This window comes from Sarcophilus harrisii, chromosome 4 (assembly GCF_902635505.1).
Source record: "Sarcophilus harrisii chromosome 4, mSarHar1.11, whole genome shotgun sequence".
In the NCBI taxonomy this organism is placed as follows: domain Eukaryota; kingdom Metazoa; phylum Chordata; class Mammalia; order Dasyuromorphia; family Dasyuridae; genus Sarcophilus; species Sarcophilus harrisii.
In genome coordinates, this window is record NC_045429.1 from 264849328 (window position 1) to 264872363 (window position 23036).

At 33.1% G+C, this 23036-nt stretch overlaps 1 protein-coding gene across 1 annotated transcript in view; it reads right to left on the reverse strand.

The window, feature by feature from the left end:
• The window catches only part of MEP1A (meprin A subunit alpha), a 70521-nt gene extending 49400 nt beyond the window's left edge, over positions 1–21121 (reverse strand). Inside the window, 7 exon segments of the mRNA XM_012549101.2 lie at positions 1196–1371; positions 2088–2205; positions 4478–4553; positions 5329–5369; positions 12491–12578; positions 12580–12729; positions 21044–21121. Of these exon segments, the coding sequence (XP_012404555.2) occupies positions 1196–1371; positions 2088–2205; positions 4478–4553; positions 5329–5369; positions 12491–12578; positions 12580–12729; positions 21044–21121 (727 nt within the window).
• Between the last annotated feature and the right edge of the window lie 1915 nt (positions 21122–23036).

Sequence of the window (23036 nt, forward strand, 5' to 3'; positions counted from 1 at the left end):
ATATGATTCTGGACTTCTTTCAGGACCAACTCCAGGGAAAAGAGAGAGGAAAAACTATAAAAACTGTAGACATATTGAATAAACCAACTCTTTCAAGTATCTCCAATTTCTGGGCTAGTTTACCCATCTGTGAAATAACTGCAGAAGAAAATGGTCATAATGAACTTCCATACTCAATAAGTTCCAGAAGCTCCCCCATTACCTCTAGGATCAAATATCTTTAAAATTTTTGTTGGATTTTAAAAGACTTTTACATCTTAATTCCTTCCTACCTTTTCTATCTTCTTATTCTTTATTTTCTCCTATAGTGATAGTGGCCTCTTTGAACCCTATCTCCCAACTCTCTCTCTACCTTTTCACTGGCTGTCCTCCTTGATTGAACTACTCTCCCTTCTTCCAGTCCTGGCTTCTCTGGCTTCCTTCAAGGCTCCAATACTCTTATTTCTGCACAAAGTATTCCCTAGCCATTCCTCCTTTTCCCCTTCCTCACCCACGCAATACTAATATCTTCCCTTTGAGATGGTCTGCTGTTATTTTGATGTTGTTGATGTTAAGTCATTTATTTGTGTCTTACTCTTTGTGACCCCATTTGGGATTTTCTTGGCAAAGATATTGAAGTGATTTGTCATTTCCTTCTCTAGATCATTTTACAGATAAGGAAACTGAGGCAAACAGTGTTAAGTAACTTGCCCAGGATCACACAGTTAGTAAATCTGAGGCCAGATTTGAAAAACTCATGAAGATGAGCCTTCCTGACTCCAGGTCTTTGGCTCTAACCAGTACACCACCTAGTTTCCTTGTCCTACCATTGACACTATATATTTTGTATGTATTTGGTTTTTGCATGTTGTCTCTAGCCTTAGACTATAAGCACACCATTGCCTATGATTACAATTCAAGATTTTTACCATAATCTAGCTGTATTTTCTTGTAGCTATTGTTTAACATCATCAGCCAATAAGCAGTCAAGAAATAAATATTTATTAGGTACTTTTTAAAATCTACTTTTTTAGACAGGAATCATCAATTAGGAACAGGTGAAAAAAGCTTGCTCATTTAGCTCTACCTTCTCTGTACAGTATTACTGCAGGAATTCTGAGGTCCACATCCCTCATTAATTTGATCACATAATTTATTAGGAAAAGGAAGATGAGTATACCAAATTTTATTCACCAATGATTGGATTAACTCTTACCTGGAATAACTTCATCCCACCAAATGTTCACATAATCATCCCGGTCCGACCTTGACTGCTCATGATAAAATCCCAATGCATGCAGTAGTTCATGCTCAACAATAGCCTTGTAGTCACAGCCTGAACCAATGGAAAGATTCTGCCCCGTGTGTTGATCTCCAACCATAGACCAGCACCTTTAAAAACGGAAAAGAAACTTTTCTGAGAAATCTCAAGTCCCAATATCAATTACAAAGTCTTGAGGTGGCTTTTTCATATTTGTTTGATATTGACACTAAGCCAGAACAGGAATCATACAAATATTGACAGTTTTAACAAAGATTATCAGAATCACCTCTGACAATAAGAACAATAAGAAAAGCATCTGCCATGTCTCAAAACTTCACAAAAGGGGATTCTATAACCTCCTTCCAAAAAAAATCCTTCTATCCAAGATTTCTTTAGTGGGTTAAGCTTAGGTCTCCTAGGTGTAACATCTTTTACTTTCTTTCTTTTGGTTATTTTGGTCTTTCCTCATATATCCATTCAATATGATGAAAGACAATATAGCTTAGTGAAAACAGGATTAGATTTTGGATGAGAGATTTCCTGTGGTAGAGGAAATAAATAGCTGTTCTATACCTAATATCCATATTGTACATTGAGATTCTATTACATACAGTTTGTGGAAATCTTAGTCATGAGCCATACTTAAACTTTGCTTTAGAAATTTCTTGTAATTTTACTCTAAGGTGGGGGCAGAACCAGAGAAAGAAACATAACAATCACTTTGACTCTGTATCACCCTTCCAGGAAGAATGTATATATAGGATTCTAGAGCTTTTGGGGGGGCCTTTTGGGTCACTCGTATATTCATCAAAGGCAAAATTTCCAAAGTTTCTATAACACAAACCCATCAAATTCCTGAAATATGATGTAAGTGTCTTCTCCTTGGTAAGGCTTGAAATCCACACAGGACTTGAGACGGAACATTTCAAAGGCATAAAGAATGACTCCTTTAGCATTCAGTCCTAGAAAACACATTGTACTCATTTTAAATACCCACTTGAAGAAATGTTTCCTATTTAGAGGTGAAGCAAATCTGCTTCCTCTTTTCTTCCTTTCTTCATCATTAAAGACCTCCCCCCCCATAGCTAATATAGCATCCTCTGCATTAAGCCTTCTGAATACATTATATTTAATTATATAATAGAATTTAGAACTAAAAAGAGCAGACATTTATCATTTAGCCTAATTCTTTATACTATTGCGGTGGTCCCAGGAAGGAGAAAATTACTTGCCCATAGTTACACAAGCACAACAAGTGACAAAGTGGGATTTAGAATGAGGTCTTCCAACTCCAAAACCAATGCTCTTTAAGCTACATTTTGTTTTCTTCCCTAATAGGACTTTTCAAACTTTCTGTCTTCTTTAGTGCTTACCAGAATACTCTACATGTAGAGTAATAACTCTTAAATTAAATCTTTACTCAAAAACCTTACTTAAATATTATTTTAAACAATACTTCAGGGGAAAATATTGGTGTTTTTAGTGTCTCTTAATTGGGAGTAGGGCAAAAACTGGTATTCTTTAAGTCTTTCTGGGAATAACCTCAGTAACTGGAGAGAGGTGTGACATTACAAAAAGAGACAAATTAAATAATTAATAAAGGAAAGAATGGTGACTCTCAAAACTAAGTATGAAATCTATGACAGGAGAAATAGTAGATATATTGATTATTTTGAGTTACTTTTTTTTTCTTCTTTGAAAATGATCTTTGTTATAGAGGATTAGGTAATAAGGGACACATTCAAAAAAACATGAAATAAAAAATAAAGGTTTCCATATAATTAAAATTAAAAGATAAAATAATCTAAGTAATTTAAAAGCTGTTTAATGCCAGGCTTACGTAGAACTTTACCCTTGATTTTGTTCCAAGATAAGACTAAAAGTACATCAGACTTTCAATCTTATCTTGATAGTACACTAGTAGCTAAATAGGTTGGCACAGTGGAACATTGGACTTGGAATAAAGAAGATCTGAGTTAAAATCTGGCCTCGGAGACTTATTACCTGCATTACCTATTCAAGTTCCTTAATCCAGTTTGCTTCAATTTCCTCATTTGTGAAATGAGTGGGAAAAGAAAATGACAGGCCACTTCAGTATCTTTGCTAAGAAAACCCCAGATAGAGATATAATTAAATGACTGAACAACAACAAATATTAGAAAAAGCTTTCTACTCCATATCATAGGATGAGGTGAGGATTTGATAATACATATAATACCACTTCTCGTTCTCAATAAACATTTGCTTATTAACTAGCTAAATGAAGCTGTGATAAAAGAAAAGGTTAAAAAGAAGGGGTCCCAAATCATTATTGAGATGGTTCAAATAATTTTGTTTATTTTTGGAAGTTTACTTTATGAGATTATTTATTTTATTTTTTAAGGGTTGATCTACTTAGCCATTTTATTTAGTAGATTATATTTATGTAAATTATCCATATCCAAAATATATAGTTATGATCTCTGGGAAACTGTGAACATTCACATCAAGTGATCATAGTGAAGAGGGCACCCCAAAACTGAAAATCCTTAAAGAAGAAAATTTCCTTCAACTCTGCCTCAGTGAGGGATCCTGCCCCTAGGACAAACAGTTTCATCTTTATTATCTGGGTGGGGTGGGGCAAAGATAACAAAAATAACCCTCACTGATTTTCACTGAAAGATCCCTCACTCATTCCATCCACTGTACTAAGCACCTATTTAAAAAAAAAAAATTTACAAGTATCTAATTTGACCCTCACGAAGACCTGAGTTTAAATTCAATACTAGACACAACTATCTGATAGGACCTAAAGTTACTTAATTTCTGTCTATTTTACTTTCCTTATCTGTAAAAAGGGAGATAATAGAAAGACCTATCTTAGAAGGTAAGGATCAAATGAGATAATAAAACATAAAGTGCTGTTAAATTCTAGTTATTATTAGTATATGATATGCAGTATTTTTAATTGACATATAGTGCCTAACATGGATTCTACATAAATGCAATATTAGCTGAAACAGCATTATAGGAAGCAATTCATTCCATAAGAGCAGCAGACATTTTAACAATGTTATTGAAAAATAATATTGATTGATCAACATAATATGTAGGGTGTGCCTTTAAAAGCAACATGGCTTAAAGGAAGTTCTTTCAAGAATATTAGGACTGATCATGTCTGACACTATTGTATAAAACAGGAGAAAATGAATGAAGCTAAAACATGAGTGTTACACTTATGACCATGAATGTTACCCAGATTATCAGCCAGAATATAAGGAATTGGGAATTTCCATCTTGTTGTTGGATCTCTCAGTCCATTTCGGTTTTCCTAGAAAGAGAGAAGAAAAATAATTCACTAAGGTCACCTAGCAGGGAGGAGTAATCTTCTAAGAAGCCTTTCCTTACTTCTCTAATCTTAAGGAATATTCTCGCCCATAACTGAATTCCTTCAGAATTTATTATTCATATTGTGACATTTAATAAGTCTCTAATATTGTGACTAGTTTTGGTCACCAGTTTTTTTAGAACACCAACACTTTGCAGACCATTCAAAGGAAGTATCCAGTATGGTGAGAGGACTAGAGACTATACTACAAGATATATGATGGAAAAAAGTAGAAATGCTTAGCCTGGAGGAAAGAAGGCTTAGGGGGAACATAATAATTGCCTTCTAGTATTTGAAAAAGATATGACATGATTTACCCTGCTTGGTCACAGAGTCCAGAACTATGAACAATACATAGAGAAAGCTGCTACAATATTCAATGAACTTCTTAGAAGGTAACAGATGGCTTATCATTGAAGACCTTCAAGTAGTTAGGTGTTTAAATGCCAAAAGATTGTTTGTACAATATTCCCACTAAGGCATAGGTTAGGCTAGCTAACTCTGTAGTCCCTTCCAACTCTCATATTTTATGATTGCATATTTTATGATTGCAACAATGACTAATTGTTCCATAATTTTATCATCAACTCTGATAATCTCCTTAAGACCAAGAACAGGACTTTTACACTTGATAAAGGCACAAGAAATACTTGATTAAGCAAATCAGAAGTATTTAAGCTAATGATATTTCTTTGACTTTATTGACAAGAATACCCACTGGTAATAAGATGTCTCCTTCAAAGAGGTCCAGACCAGCAGCTGGAAATGGATTAGAGAAAGAATATTTAAATGAATAGAATTTAACAAACCTCAAAGCTATACAAAAGTATGAATTACTATCATATAAACCTTGGCTTTGCCAAGAATTTTTATACAATTTTAAGCTATTTTAGCTTAAAGTCTTAGCGAATTTTTAAATTATTAATGTTTAAATTTGCACTAAATTTTTTAGGATAATCTATATTAAGATATATAAAAATGTCACTTTACATTATGTATTATGTTAAATATGGCATAATAAAATAACAGCAATTGAAATGTATATTTAAAGCTATGTAGCAGTCAATGATATTGTTATTATATATCATACTACAGAGAAGAGAAAAGAAGAAAGGAGAGGTGGAGAGAGAAGAGAAGGGAAGGGAAGAAAAAGAAAGGGAAGGGAAGTGGAAGATAATGGAAAGGGAAGAGGAAGGGAAAAGAGAAGCAGAAGGGGAAGGGAAGGACAGAGAAGAGAAGAAAAAGGAGAAGAAAGCAGAGGAGAGGAGGGAAGAAGAGATAGAGACAGAAAGAGATAGGAAGACAAAGAGGGAGGCAGACAGAGACAGAGATAGAAGGGAAAGGAAGGGAAGGAGTAAATAATAACTGACATTTTTATGTAACATTAAGGTTTATAACTGTATTGTTTTCTCATGTTTTTGATGGAGTTCAGAAAGAAACAATCTTGAGACAAATTACCATCCTGCTATTATTACTTTCTCATCAGTGTTCTAATGTCTATTGCACAAATGGATAAAATAATTGCTTTCATAGTTGAATGAAAGATTTAAAATATAAGTTCATCTTCTATAGGCTCATTGAAAACATTTTCACTACAAACATAGTAGCAGATAGAGTGACAGTGATGATATATGCTTTGTCTTTTTCCCAAATGGTTTAATTTTTTCTGTTAATTCTTTCTACATTTTGAAAGATTTTCATTCCATGTACATTGGAGATTATAAGTACTTGGCATGTTGATCTACTAAAATATTTCTTAAATTTTTGTGTTACTGTACAAGAACATGCTGTCAATTATGATGCTCTAGATAATTTTCATTTTATTTTTAGCAAATTCATTGTTGGCTTAATTTTCAAAAATCTCTAGTTTTTAGCATGAGTATTAGTTGTCTGTGGATTTATAAAAGATAATGAGCTTCTATTGTACAATTCTACCAATCTAATAGTGCCTTTCTAGGTACCTGTTCAATGCTATTCAATTTTTGCAGCCTTTAGTGATTTAATGCAGTTTCCACCATTTTATTGAATAATCTACATCAACTAGTGTGTTTCAGCTTCTTGAGGAAAATCTTTCTATTATCTTTTAATATCAATAACCCAATCCTGAATTGCTTTCATAAATCCTTTGAATTTTTATAAACAAGTCTATATAACTCTGCTAATTGTTCAGCATAATGTCAGATCTTTGAATTGGGTAGATGATTATAGAAATAGTTTGAAAACTAGATTATAGAAGGAAAATGACAGTATTTTTCTCTAAGACGCCAATTTATCTTGTAATTAAATTAAATGAATTAAAGGCCTTTGCCTTTATACTCATACTTCATACTTTATACTTCATACTCAGAGAAGGCTTAAACTGTCCCTCTGAAAAATGTTATTTTGTTGGGGGTGTTCTATTGTTTTTCAGTTGTGCCCAACTTTTTGTGACGCCATTTGGAGTTTTCTTGGCAAAGATCCTAGAGTGGTTTGCATTTACTTTTCCAGCTCATTTTACAAATGAGGAAACTGAGGCATAAAGGCTTAAATGACTTGACTAGTCATACAGGTAGGCTATATTTGAATTCAAGAAGATGAGCTTTCTTGACTCCAGGCCCCAGTAGTCTATCTTTAATATAACCTAACTACTATGCTTTCCATCAATTATTCTTGATATTATATGATAGTGACATATTTTAAATAGAAAAGTTTTCTTTATGAATGTATAGTACCATAATGGTTAATATTACTACTACTACTCCAAAGGAGATATTTTTTATAAATGAAATTCCTATAGAAAATTTTTCTAAAGTGAAAATGTGACATTTATCTTTAGAGAACTTTCACTATGGAACTAAAAATGTTTTGTAGAAGTTCTTCTGATGTTTTATAACACACTACTGTGAAGTCAGAAGCCTAGTCAGAAATAGCTTCCTAGAAAAGGTGAATACTCAGCTGGATTTGAATCTTCCTTCCAGAAAATATTTTAAAACAGTGATATAAATTTATCACTTTAATTCAAATAGTTTTGTCTTCTTTGACACATATCATTCATTTATTTAATGCTATTCTGCAATATGTTTATATGTGTATCATATTTTCCTACCATTAGAATGTGGACCAATGGTTTAGTTACCATCAACATAACTCTGACTATTGTAGAAGAAGCTCATCTTTTTATTATCTTCATGACATATTATTACCCAGATTTTTGGAAAGGGTAAAATGAGGCATAGAGAAGTTATGGAAGCTTTCATAATAATAATGTCATATTTCTATAATGTTTTAAGATTTATAAGGCATATTCAAGCACAAATCTGTGAAATAGTATCATTGGCCCTATTTTATAGATGAAGAATGAGTGCAAAGTAATTTAAACAGAAAGTAAGTGATTTGTAGACATTGAAAGAATAGAGGAGACAGGATAATAATATGGTGCCATGAGTACTGCCTTTGGATTCCGACGACCTAGATTCAAATCCAATCTTTAACACTACGTTGGCAGATCTCAGTGTCTCAGTTTCCTCATCTGCAAAATTAACTAACTTGTCTTTTGAGGTTTTTTCCCAGCTTTAAATCTATGACCCTATGAAAATGTGGTTTCTCAAGATCACTCATTCTGGCTATTCTGTCTACACTGCCCAAATGCTGTAGAAAGATGGATAATTATCTAGTAAATACAGAGCATGAAATAACAGTCAGTGTCTTCTGATAACTTCTGTTATATGGTCTTATGTATAAGAGTCTTTGTAGAACAATGGCATATGCTGGTATTCAAAGAGAGCTTGGATTTTTTTGTGGTGGTGGTGATATCATTTCATTCATGTCCAACTCTTTGTGACCTCATTCAGGTATTTTTGGCAGAGATAATGTAGTGGTTTTCCATTTCTTTCTCTAGCTCATTTTACAGATGAGAAAACTGAGGCAAATAGAGTTAAGTGACTTGCCCAGGATCACATAGCTAGTAAGTGCTTAAAGGAGGATTTGAATTCACGTCTTCCTGACTACAGACCCAGTGCACTATCCACTATACCATCTAGCTGCCCTTGGATTGTTCTACTTGATGTCAAAAAACAGGACACATAGAAATAGATAGAAAAGCAGAATTTTCTTGTTAAGGTCATACACTGAATTTCAAGAGAGAAATATAAATTAAAAACTGAGTTATTTTAAGGTCACTTGTATCCAGTCATTCTTTTTACACTAACAAAGTGAAATAAAAACTTGCATAATTATCTGGGTCAGTGACCTAAGGTACACAGACTGATTACTACCAGTAAACCATAGTCCCTTCTTGCTTCTCAGGTCACTCATGTTATATGTTCAATTTACCTTCTTCCATTTTACATCCTGCTCTATGTGAGGCAGAAAATTCACACAATGCAAAGAATGAAAGAATGGCACTTAGTGCCAAAGATATTTTTTAAAATAAAAGAAGTCATCCTAAAGGGTTTCACAGCACCAAGGCAAAATATGAATGCTAAGATTTGTAATTTTTTATCACTGTAAGTTAAATTAGAAAAAACAAGAAATCTCTGCCCAAAAAATCTCAATGGTTAGAAGATATAAGATCGTAGGAAAAATATGGCACAGTAGATATTCAAAGGAAATAAAGGAGTATATGGGGAAACACATGTACAACAACACAAGTCATTTAGTCCTCATGTTCCCTTTTAATAAAATGGACAAGTTAGATGAATCATTACCACGATTCCTTCCAGCTCATGCATTTTGTGATCTTGGATCCTATTTGGCTTGTTAGTCTAGCAGTTGGAAAAGGCAACTGAATGTAAGATTGAGAATATATTATTATCTCTTCTTAGTCTAAGGTAGGGAAAGCTTCCTATAAAGGGTGAATATTCAACTGGAGTTGAAACTAATTCTTTCTTCCAAGACTAATCTAAAAAGAGCAATAGCAAAGTATGAACTTTACACCATAGGTAATTCATTCATTAAATGCTATTCTGTTCTATACTTTGTTATGTGCCATATTTTCCCATTTCATGTCTTAGTTAATACTGAGGCAACACTGGTTATATTTGGAAGAATCAAATCTTTTTATGACTCTTGCCCAATTTATTTCTCTACACATAGAAAATATTCGATAAATATGTGTTGTATAAATGAACAAAGTTCTAACTTCAGTAGTCACTTCTTCCATCTTCAGTCAATGGAGCATAGCAGAAAGAGTTCTGGACTTGAATTCAAGGGATCTTGTTTTAATCATGGGATCTTAAAATCAAAAATTAAGAGCTTAGAAAAAACATCAAAATAATCCATTTATTTTATGGAGAAGAAAACTGGGGACCAGGGAAGATTATTACTACTACTACTACTAATTATTATTATTATATATGTATTATATATAATAAATATAATTATAATTAATTATTATTGAGTATCTTATTTAAAGTTATTCAGGTTTTAAGTGGCATAGTTGGGATTTGAACATAAGCTCTAGCATGTGACTCCATGTCACATTGTACTCTATGGTAAATCATACTGCCCTAACATAAGATCTTTTAGATTAATCTGTTGTATAACTTTGAGCCAGTCATTTAACCTTCCTGAGCCTTAGGTTCTTTCTCAGTAAAATGGGGATAAGTAACCACAGTTTAGACTCTGGGGTTCTAAGACTCAAATGAGAACATATGGAAAGTACTTCACCAACTATAAAGCATGGTACAAATTTATTATGTCCATCAGAGAGAGAGAATCAACATTTAGCTAACACTAAAGTAAATGTACGTAAATTTGGGTAGCCTTACCCTTTCAGTTGACCACTCAAGTATTTGAGGGAGCCTACCCATTATGCTGACCTGACAGATTGTAAAGATATCTCTGAATTATAATGATTTTACAAAAAAAAATTAATGTACTTGGAAAACAAAGATTTAGAATTCTATTCCTATTGATTATATTTTTACCATAATGGATTCCATCTCCCTTCCCACAGGGAGACAATAGATAACCAGAGATATGTAATCACTGGTTGACACCAATTCCAATACCAATTCCGTGTTTACAATCTCAGCTCAGTTATGAATTTCACTGTATCTTAGAAAATAGCATGAGAAGAGGAAAAATAAAGTCTTGAGCTACACTAGAAACATATTGAATTACATTAATGAGTTCATGTGACTCTGTATCGTAGGTATATGTTATAATGCTAAAAACTCTTATTGCAAAGCCTTTCTTTTTTCCCCACTAGAAGACGATAATTCGATAATTTTGTCCTTATCATCCCAGGGGCAGATGGTTCTTAATCCTTTGGAATTTATATCTTCTTTCTCAATCTTTTAGCTACCATCTTCATGAAAACTTTTCAGCTCTTCTTAAACCTTAATAAAAGATTCAATATATCTTGGATTTTCCTGGATCTCTTAGAGACAGAGACAAAAAGAGGTAGGAGGATACAATTTTTCTTCTTCCTCTTAATAATACATTAAAACTGGTGGTTTCTCCCAGTTAATTGCATTATAAGATCTCCAGACTAAAATTTCTTTTCACAATTTGTTATGTTCATGTATACATAAGGTTTGTCTTGTGACAATGTTATCTATCCTGGAAAAAAAACTGGTAGTAGCATGTGCCTGAAGACACTCAAAACCAAAAAAACCTAAAACTAAAACTAAAAAAAGTTAAAGAAAACACTAAACCAAGATACTGGTATGGAATTATTTTTCTGTAATCCATATTTTAATTCATAATCTCATAAACTGAACCTTTTATCAAATAAATAATTATTAAATTTTCTAAGTTCTGAACTTTAGATATATTCTAGATCACACAAAAATTTTCCATCTTCCTAAAATAGTCTCTCAATCTTAACTCTACAAAATGGAAATGGCATTTCTCTGTTCAGGAAACTTGTAGGGCTTAATGAAGCTTTGACAAAGCTCTTCCAATAAAAGATAAATCATGACTGAAAAATTACCATAAGCATTTTTTCCATTTGTGTGAATAGGTTATACTCCCACCTCAAATCTAATCATAAATGGGTGCTTATTGATTAGAGACTTAAAAGCCCCTTAAATATATAAATAGAACATTACAGTAGTCATACTACCATATTATACTGCATGTTATATGATAATATAATATAATATAATATTATAATTATATAGTAAGGAATTATATTATATACCTTTTATAATAAAGCATTTAACAAATTAATTGAATAAAAAGTGATTTGTTCAACTAACTTATTTATACAACTGTTTTTTCATATGAAAACTTCAGAGAAGTATGAAAAGATGCTTATGTACTGAATCAGAATGAAACAATCAGACCTACCAAAATAATGTATATATTCTGGCATGATTGAAAAACTACAATATGATTGAAAAGATCATTAAAATGATTCAAGTTCAAGATATTGGAGGGGAAGCTAATAATGAACCCAGGAAATGGGCAATTGCATCTCTTTGACTCCTCTAGCCTAAAAGTTGGGACATTATGGGATATTACAGGGTTAGAATTCTCACGTATTGTCAGAGAGTGCCAATATTGATTTTCTTCATTATAAGGAATGAGCAAATTGAGGAAGAAGAATATATACACAAAGTAATGGATAAAATATGCATAGTGTGGTGTCACAGTGGATAGAGTATAGGACCTGGAGGTCAGTAGACCTAAGTTCCAACTGCCTTTAGGTACTTATTAACAGTGTGACCCTAATCAAGTCACTTAATCTCTGTATTTCTCAGTTTCTCCATCTGTAAAATTAGTATAACAATAGCATCTATTGCTGTGAGGATCAAGTGACACAATATTTTTAAAGCACTTTGTACAGTGACTGACACATAGTAGGTGCTATATAAATATTAGTTATCATTATTGTTGTTTTTAGAATAAAGCTTTTTTAAGAAAAGCTAAGGAGAGGGAGAAATATAACTTACCTAAATTGATTTCTAAAATATCTTTCCTTTGCTTGCTGGCATCTAAATCTAAGGGTAAAAGAGATATTATTATTAGTGTGACTGAAAAAAAGACAGTAAGGAAATATACTCTGAATATTATGAGAAATCCTTACCATTTTCTTTGGAGAAGGGTTTGATCTGCACAGAAATACAAAGATATTGGAAAATATGCATGTAGGAATAAATTGTTCCCAATAGTAGAGAAAAATGGAAAAACACTTACCGATATAGAAGCAGCAAAGACAAACAACAAGATGAAGGATAGGCTCCAGGTGGCCCTGGTACAAAACATTGTGGCAAATGAAACAATCTTCCTGGAGGTGCCTTGTAATAAATGTCTCCTGACCTTTGCCCTTGTTATCTGTTTTTGAACCATAGTTCAAACCCTCCTCTTACTGTATTTTAAAAAAAATATATGTTAGACCAACCAGATTAGTTCATGACTAAGTTTACTTTGAAGAGCTTTGTTCATGGGAAACCTGGGATGGAATTCACTCATGAAGAAAATTGAAGAGTGAGAAATTTAATGGCTCAAGAGTCACTCAGCTTTCTACAAAAGACAAGAACTAGAATTTACAGCAGGCTTTTTTTCTCAAGAGAGACATGTTTTAAGCATACAAAGTCAAGTGATATGGAAAAGGGAAATCATTGCTATTATTGGATACTTTTTATCCTTAGATCAGGTGTTCTTTACCTGGAGTTCATTAACTTGTTTTTAATATTTTGATAACTATATGTTAACACAAATGTTTTCTTTTTAGATCATATATTTTTCAGTTGTCACATTAAAAAATATTCTTTTTTTTTTTTTTTTTTGAGGCAATTGGGGTTAAGTGACTTGCCCAGAGTCACACAGCTAGGAAGTGTTAAGTGCCTGAGGTCAGATTTGAACTCTTCACTCCAGGGCTGATGCTCTATCTACTACACTATCTAACTGCCCCCCCTTTAAGAAAACATTTTCTGAGAAAGGATCCATGTACTTCACCTTGACAAAAAATGAAGTACATGGATCCCTTCTCAGAAAATGTTTTCTTATATTGCCTTTTTTTTTGAAGACTTATTTAACATACCTGTTATGTATATAATTCCCAATGAAATTCTCTTTCTTCTTCTCTTTTACTGACTTTTAACATCAGGGACAGCTGGAACAAATGATACAAATAAACTTCAGTCTTATAGCCTCTCTTTTTCAAGTGATCAACAAGATATTGGCTCCATGGCAATTGCAAAGAAGCATCTGGTGCTAGGAGCTAAAAATCTCATTCAGAGAAGCTTCCTAAGAATCAATATACCTTGTCACTGAGCTCTCTTCTCCACCCAGGGCATACAGGACTAGACATTTAGTAATCAAATTAGTCTGTTATCCAAAATGTTCTTTCATGACACTCATGGTCCTTTAAGTCATAAGTTAATAAAGTGACTTGCTAAGAGACCCTGAAGAATTTCATTAAATATGATGATTCTCTGAGATTTTTTATGCCTTTTAAAAATAACATTCTTTTTAAATAAAGAAGCTGTATTCACCAAAAAAAATGTGTCCAAGATAACTTTTCTGTTGCCTAATTATAAAGGAACTCAGAAAATAACTAATCTAATCTGATTTTACAGACAAGTCCCTTAGAAATTAAGTGATTTGTCCAAAGTAATGTAAGAAATAAACAGCAAAACCAAATTAAAACCTGGGTTGTCTCATAAAAAAAAGAGAAAAGACCAGGCATGTACAAAAATATTTGTAGCAGCTCTTTTTGTGGTGGCAAAAATTGGAAATTGAGGAGAAGCCCATCAATTAGGGAATAGATGAACAAATTGTGGCATATAAATATAACAGAGTATTAATATTATAAAAATAATGAGCAAGCAGATTTCAGAAAAACCTAGAAAGACTTACATTAACTGATGTTGAGTGAAGGGAGCAGAATCAGGAGAACATTGTGCACAGGAACAGCAACATTGAATTATGATCCACATTAATAGATTTTGCTCTTCTCAACAATGTAATAAGGCAAGACAATTCCCATAGACTTGTGATGGAAAAAGACATCCACATTCAGAAAAAGTACTATGAAGACTGAATTGGAGATTGAGTCATTCCATTTCTACTTTTTTATTGTTTTTTTTTCTTTCTCATTTTTTCCATTTTGTTCTGATTTTCTTTCATAAGAAAATATGGAAATATTTTTTAATATTTAATATGTTTAACATGAATGCACATTTATAGCCTATATCAGATTGTTTGCTATCTTGAGGAAGAGAAAGGGAAGAGAGAGGGAGAGAAAAATTTAGAATTCAAAATCTTACAAAAATGAATGCTGAAAATTATCTTTACATGTAATTAGAAAAAAAATAAAATATTATTAAGTGGAAAAATAAGATAACTACAATGTTTAAAAAATGTCTTCTGACTTCAGATCCAGCATCCTTTCCAATAAATTTTGATACTTCATATTATCTTCTTTTCCTAACTTCCCTATTTTAAAGAACCAGAATTCTTTCAGTATCACAGGTTTACAACATCAGAGACACCATCTATTCCTACCTTTCTTTCAAGTCCATATTTAGTCAATCACCAAATCTAGTCTTTCCTAATACTATAGCATCTCATATCTATCTTTTCCCTCTACTCACATAGCTGCCAACCTACTTCTGGTTTTCATTATCTTGCTCTTGAATTATTGACATATATGGTTAATTATTATTCCAACTTCAGATTTGTCCTGTATTCAATCTACTCTCTATCTCTACCAAACTGGTAGTAATAAAGCACAGATATTATTATGTCACTCCCCTGCATAGGAAACTTCAATAGCTGCTTTTCATTTCTAATGTAGAATATAAATTCCTGTGTCTCAGAATCTCAACCCAACCTACATATATATATATATATATATATATATATATATATATACATACATACATATATATTCTATGTGTATATATATTTTATATGTATAAATATGTACATGTGCATACATGTATATACATGTGTATTATATATGCATTGCATGTACATGCTGTGTGTGTACATGTTGCATATGTATATGTATGTGTTTATGCTTATGTCTTGTGTACTTGTTTGTGCATATGTGTATGTGTCTATGTGTTTACATGCATGCATGTATTATATAGAGCAAAACTTCTGAAACTGTGACTCACAACCTCATATGAGTTCGTGTAACTGAATGTGGAGATTGCAAAAAAACTGACGACAGTAAAAGATTTTTGGATATGAGGACTAAAAATGCATTTAAAATTAAATGTGTCATGAATCCAAGGTGTTTCTGGCAGAGCTTGCCCATATTGCATCATGTGATTTCATTGTAGCCTTGGTTTTGACAACACACTTCTCTCGTTCTTTCTCTGTCTCTGTCTCTCTTTCTCTATCTCTGTTTCTGTCCTCTCTCTGTTTCTCTGTGTATCTCTGCCTCTCTCTGTCTGTCTCTCTTTCTCTATCTCCGTTTCTCTGTTTCTGCCTCTGTCCTCTTTCTGTTTTTGTGTGTGTGTGTCTCTGCTTCTTTTTCTGTGTCTGTCTCTGTCTTTGTCTCTTCCTCTCTGTGAGTCTCTGTGTGTCTCTGCTTCTGTCTCTGTCTCTTTGTCTCTCTCTTTCTCTCTCTATCTATTTCTCTCTTTCTATGCCTCCTTCAGCAGCTCTATGCTAAATTGCTCTGCTGACTATTACTCTTTCATGCTGCCTTTCCTGATGGACCTCACTCATAAGACTCAATTGCCAATATCCATGACTTTTCATTGACTAGAATGCCTAGAAGCAGTCTCTCCCCTATAACCTCAACCTCTTGAATCCCTTTGCACCAAGACTGAGCTCCATTTACATGCCACTATTTACATCAATTAATAAACATTTATTAGGTATCTACTTTGAAAATTATATTATAAATCAGCCATTTGGTATTGGCTAAGAAATAGACTAGTTGATCAGTGGAGTAGGTTAGGTTCAAAGGACAAAATAGTCAATAACTTTAATAATTTAGTGTTTGACAAACCCAAAGACCCCAGCTTTTGGGATATGAACTCACTGTTTGACAAAAATTGCTGGGAAAATTGGAAATTAGTATGGCAGAAACTAGGCATTGACCCACACTTAACACCTACACCAAGATAAGGTCAAAATGGGTTCATGACCTAGGCATAAAGAATGAGATTACAAATAAATTAGAAGAACATAGGATAGTTTATCTCTCAGACCTGTGGAAGAGGAAGGAATTTATGACCAAAGAAGAACTAGAGATCATTATTGATCATAAAATAGGAAATTTTGATTATATCAAATTGAAAAGTTTTTGTACAAACAAAACTAATGCAGACAAGGTTAGAAGGGAAGCAATAAACTGGGAAAGCATTTTTACAGTCAAAGGTTCTGATAAAGGCCTCATTTCCAAAATATATAGAGAATTGACTCTAATTTATAAGAAATCAAGCCATTCTCCAATTAATAAATGGTCAAAGGAGATGAACAGACAATTCTCAGACAAAGAAATTGAAAATATTTCTAGTCATATGAAAAGATGCTCCAAGTCATTATTAATCAGAGAAATGCAGATTAAGACAACTCTGAGATACCACTACACATCTGTCAGAATGGCTAGAATGACAGGGAAAGATAACGCGGAATGTTGGAGAGGATGTGGGAAAACTGGGACACTGATACATTGTTGGTAGAATTGTGACTACATCCAGCCATTCTGGAGAGAGATTTGGAACTATGCTCAAAAAGTTATCAAACTGTGCATACCTTTGACCCAGCTGTGTTACTACTAGGCTTATATCCCAAAGAGATACTAAGTAAGGGGAAAAGGCCTGTATGTGCAAGTATGTTTGTGGCAGCCCTGTTTGTAGTGGCCAGAAACTGGAAACTGAGTGGATGCCCATCAGTTGGAGAATGGCTGAATAAATTGTGGTATATGAATATAATGGAATATCATTGTTCGGTAAGAAATGACCAGCAGGATGAATACAGAGAAGCCTGGAGAGACTTACATGAACTGATGCTGAATGAAATGAGCAGGACCAAGAGATCATTATATACTTTAACAACAATACTATATGATGATCAATTCTGATGGATGTGGCCATCTTCAGCAATGAGATGAACCAAATCAGCTCCAATAGAGCAGTAATGAACTGAACCAGCTACACCCACGGAAAGAACTCTAGGACATGACTATGAAACACTACATAGAATTCCCAATCCTTCTATTTTTGTCCGCCCGCATTTTTTGATTTCCTTCACAGGCTAATTGTACACTATTTCAAAGTCCGATTCTTTTTGTACAGCAAAATAACGGTTTGAACATGTATACTTATATTGTATTTAACTTATACTTTATATTTAACATGTATTGGTCAACCTGCTATCTGGGGAAGAGGTGAGGGGAAGGAGGGGAAAAGTTGGAACAAAAGGTTTTGCAATTGTCAGTGCTGAAAAATTACCCATGCATATATCTTGTAAATAAAAAGTTATAATTAAAAAAAAAAATCCCTACTTTGCTTCAGGAACTTCCTCATTAAAACTTTCCTGATCCCCACAATATCTAATCCCTACTACTCCCCCCTCTCTTTTTTGCAATATGTTATTTTCTAACAATCAAATCTAAGTTTGTTGAAGGGAAAGGACTGTTTTGGGTTGGGTTTGGGGGTTACTTCATAAGCCTGTGCCAATTATAGTGTTTTACACACTAGAGTATGGTTACTAAATACTAGATGAATGAATGTAAATAATTGCTTCCCTGTGAAAGATCCCTTATTGCTTTTCTTCTTCCTCTTCTCTCTCTCTCTCTCTGCCTCACATCCCCAGATTTTTGCCCAATCTCCAAGTACTTTGACCATTTAATGATTGTTAATTATTAATAATGTTTGGAAATAAAACATTTTAAGAGTTCTGTGTACTCTATGGCTAATATAAAGAAGGTCAAGGAACATTAGAATAGCCAAGTTATTCACTCTTTCAGATAAACATATCCTCTGCTGAAGGGGTGGAGAATATGTATCATAGGTGACAGGTGATTTGATAGAGGTGAGTACAGGTCTTCTGCAGGATCCCAGTTGTAAACTTAACTCTTTTTGTCTTTGTTTTATGACTTTGATAACAACTGTTAGTTAGCTAATATTTGCATTTTTTAACCAGTTAGATCTCAAAGGTTCCTGTGTGAAGAATATGGGACTAGAAACTTTGACTCTTGCTTACAGTGAAGATTTTGTGATTTAGAGGAGATAAAATCTTAATGACTTTCTATTTAAATATCACTTTCATTGGCTCATCTGACTGTTTTTTTAAAATAACTTTTTGTGTATGTATTTTGTTTTTCTATTTCACTATGATCTCCCCTAGTATCTCTCTTCCTCATCTTTCTAGTCACCCCATAAAACAAATTGTATTTTAAAACAAAAAATGAGCAAAAATCAGCAAAACTGATTGTATGTTGAAAACACTAAAAATATGTGAAATGTAAAGTATCTTGGGGACATCTTACCTTTCTGAAATGAGCTAGAAAAGGAAATATCAAACCACTCCAGTATCTTTGCCATGAAAACCCCAAATGAAGTCTTGAAGAGTCACAACTGAAATGACTGAATGGCGACAGATATCTTTGCAAAAGAGTAGGATTTCTTATTTAGAACAATGCTCCTTTATTTTGCAACTCTGATTTTTTTTTGCTTTTGTATGTAGTTGTAATTTCCATTTATATTTTTATAGTCAATGTGTTTATTATTTTCTTCCTTCTGCTTTCTTCATTGTGTATCAATTCATGAAGATCTATGATTCTCTATATTCATTGTATATATCACAAGAATATTATATTACATCCACACACCATTTGTTTAGTCATTTACCACATTAATGCACATCTACTTTGTTTCCAATTCTTAACTATCATAAAAACTACTGCTATAAATATTTTGGAACATATAGGACTTTTTTTTTCTTATTGGTGCCTTCCTTGGGGTAATGGAATCTCTGATTCAAAGGATATGAACACCTAGGAGGTATAGTGGATAGAATGCTAAACTTGGAGTCTCCCAGATTTGACTGTGAATCTTATTTCAGTCATTTACTAACCTTATGGCCTTTAGAAAGTTACTTGATTTCTATTTTCTCAGTTTCCTTTTATAAAAATAAGGGAATTGAACTTGATAATCTTGAAGATCCATTCAAGCTTTAAATTTATGGCTCTATGGTATTACTATTCTGCTATCAATCTTTTATATTTAATGTTCTGTAGATCATAGTGCATGTATATAAACTTATTAAGATATAATTTTATCTTGTGTAAATTTGCTGAAAGCATCTCTGGTATAACTCCGAGTAACAGACAGGACTACAGAGATAAAATAAAGTTCTACCTTTTCCCATATGATTTTGATTTTTTGGCGAGCTTGTCACATCATTTAGAGCTTGAAAATTTAGTATAGCAACACCTGTTCGTGACACTGTTCCTAAAATTTTTGCAGCTTAACATTATATTCAAGTGTTCATAAGGATGATTTCAGTCTCCAATTCATCAGTAAACTTACATTAGACAACCACATGTTAAAGTCTAGCTTACAAGGAAATATTTAGGGGAATTTGTTCAGATAAGGAAAATAGCTTTCCCTAATGAGAAGGAATACCGTGCTACCACCACCATTTACTTTTGCCCACTGAGGACCAAGCCTTAAGAAAATAAGTTGAGGTACCTCCTCACCCTTCCCTTTTTAGGTCTCTTTATCCTTCCAGATGTCCCTTGTTCTATACTTCCTAAAAGTCACCTATAATGACATCTGCCTATTCATGTAGAACTTTGCACTCAGATTGATATGAAGTAACTTTTGCTAAAGGCTTAGTTAATAAAAATCAGACTTGGCTTTTCTTTCAGGCTATTACATGCTTTAAAGGGTGAAAAGAGAGTGGAAGAGATAGGGAAAGAGAAGTGCTTACAAGGTGATGGGTTTTTTTAATCACTGAGCTCAGGCTAAAAACCCTTAGATTTGAAGAAAAGTGTGTTCCATGGAATAAATATGGTCAGAGCCACATCCTCAGTCATGAAAGAAGTTGCTTAAACATTCTGCCCAAGAGAACTTCTTCCAGAGAAATCAAAGAGGTAAATAGCAAGATGATCTCATTCAAGATCAGGATCAAATTCCAGTTGGAATAAAACCTGAACCAAAGCAGAATTAGGCATTAAGATAGAGAACCAAACTGACCATTTGTGGCCTTTTCTGCTTCCCCTATCAAGTTCATACTGACTATTCCAAAGATATTAAGATCAGAGACAGTCTGAGATGAAAGAAATCCAAAAGTCCAAGCCAACGTAAAATTAAATGCATACCTCAGTAGCCACCAAACTATTTAGCAAAGCTTCCTTAATTATGATAGTTTTGAAGCTACCAGTTCCAGCTGATGTGATTTTTTTTCATGCTCTCAATGATGCTAGGTATCTCAGTAGGACTTGAAGGAATCATAACAATCTCAGAAAATTGCCAAAAGATGATCAATCAAGACTTGGAATAAGTTGCAGCAGCATTTAGGAGGACCAGAGCCTTCTGGATGGCATTGCAGATCAGCTGGACCATGACAGAGATGAGTGGAGGAGCACATCGCTGTTCAAAACCATCCATCACTCCTTTTTTAAAAGCTATATGAATCATGTTGGGAGAGAAAAATCAGACCAAGGGGGAGAAACTATGGGAGAGAGAAAAAAAACAGAAAAAGAGAAGTGAACATAGGATATGTTGATTTATATTTAATCTCCATAGTTTTTTTTTTCTGGATGCAGATGACATTTCATTCCAAAGTCTATTGGGATTGCTTTGGATCACTGAACCACTAGAAAGAACCAAGTCTTTCTAGTTGATTACAGCACATTCTTACTGTTATTGTATACAATGTACTCCTGATTCTCAGTATCAGTTCACATAAATCTTTCCAATACTTTCCAAAATCCGTTTGTTCATCATTTTTTATAGAACAATAATTTTTCATTACTTTCAGATACCACAGCTTACGCAACCATTTACCTAATTGATGGTTATTTATTCATTTTCCAATTCTTTGTTACCACAAAAAGAGAAGCTACAAACATTTTTGCACATGTGGGTCCTTTCCCCTCCTTTCTAATTTCCTTGGGATACAGACCCAATAATGGTATTGCAAAGGGCATACACAGTTTAAATGCTCTTTGGGCATAGTTCTAGATTGCTCTCCAGAATGACTGGATCATTTCACAACTCCACCAACAATGTCTTGCTGTCCCAGTTTTCCTACACCCCCTTCAACATTTATCATTATCTTTTCCTGTCATCTTAGCCAATCTAAGATCTATGAGGTGATACCTCAGGGTTGTTTTAATTTGCATTTCTCTAACCAATAGTATTTTAGAGTATTTTTCATATGATTATAGATGGTTTTAATTTTGTCATCTGAACATTATTCACATTCTTTGACCATTTATCAATTAGGGAATGGCTTATACTCTTATAAATTTGTCAGTTCTTTATATACTTTAGAAATGAGAGTTTTATCAGAAACACTGGCTGTAAAGATTTTTTTCCCCAGCTTTGTACTTCCCTTTAAATCTTGTTTCTATTGGTTTTGTTTGTGCAAAACTTTTTAAATTAAATTTAATCAAAGTTGTCCATTTTGCCTTTCATAATGTTCTCTAGTTCTTCTTTGGTCATAAAGTCCTCCCTTCTCCAAAGACCTGATAGGTAAATTATCCTTTGTTCTCCTAATTTGTTTATGGTATAACCTGTTTAGACCTTATTTTATTATGGAATGTGAAAAATAGGTTTATACTGAGTTTCTGACATAATATATTCCGTGAGTTCTTATTCCCAGAAGGTGGAATTTGGGGTTTATCAAATACTAGATTACTATAGGCCTTGATTATTATGTCATGTGTATCTAATCTATTTCACTGACACACTATTCTATTTCTTAGTGGGTACCAAATGCTTTTGATGACTACTACTTTATAATATAGTTTCAGATGTAGTACTGCTAAGTCACCATTCTTTGTATATTTTTTCATTAATTTCTTTGATATTCTTGAACTTTTGTTTTTCCAGATGAATTTTGTTATTATTTTTTTCTAGTTCTATAAAATAATTTTTGGCAGTTTGATAGGTATGTCACTGAACAAGTAGACCAATTTAGGAAGACTTGTCATTTTTATATTAGCTCAGACTAGCTGTGAACAATTGATATTTTTCCAGTTGTTTAGATCTGATTTTATTTGTGTGAAAAGTGTTTTGTAATTTTATTCATATAGTTCTTAGGTTTGTCTTCACAGGTAGACATCTTGATATTTTATTTTGTCTAGAGTTATTTTAAATGAAATTTCTCTATCTCTTGCTGATTGGGCTTTGTCAGTAATATTTAAAAATGCTGATGATTTGTTTTATATCCTGCAACTTTGCTAAAGCTATTAATTGTTTCCAGTAGGTTTTTGGATGATTTTCTAGGATTCTCTAAGTATATCATCATATCATCTACAAAGAATGATAGTATTATTTTCTCATTGTCTATTTTAAT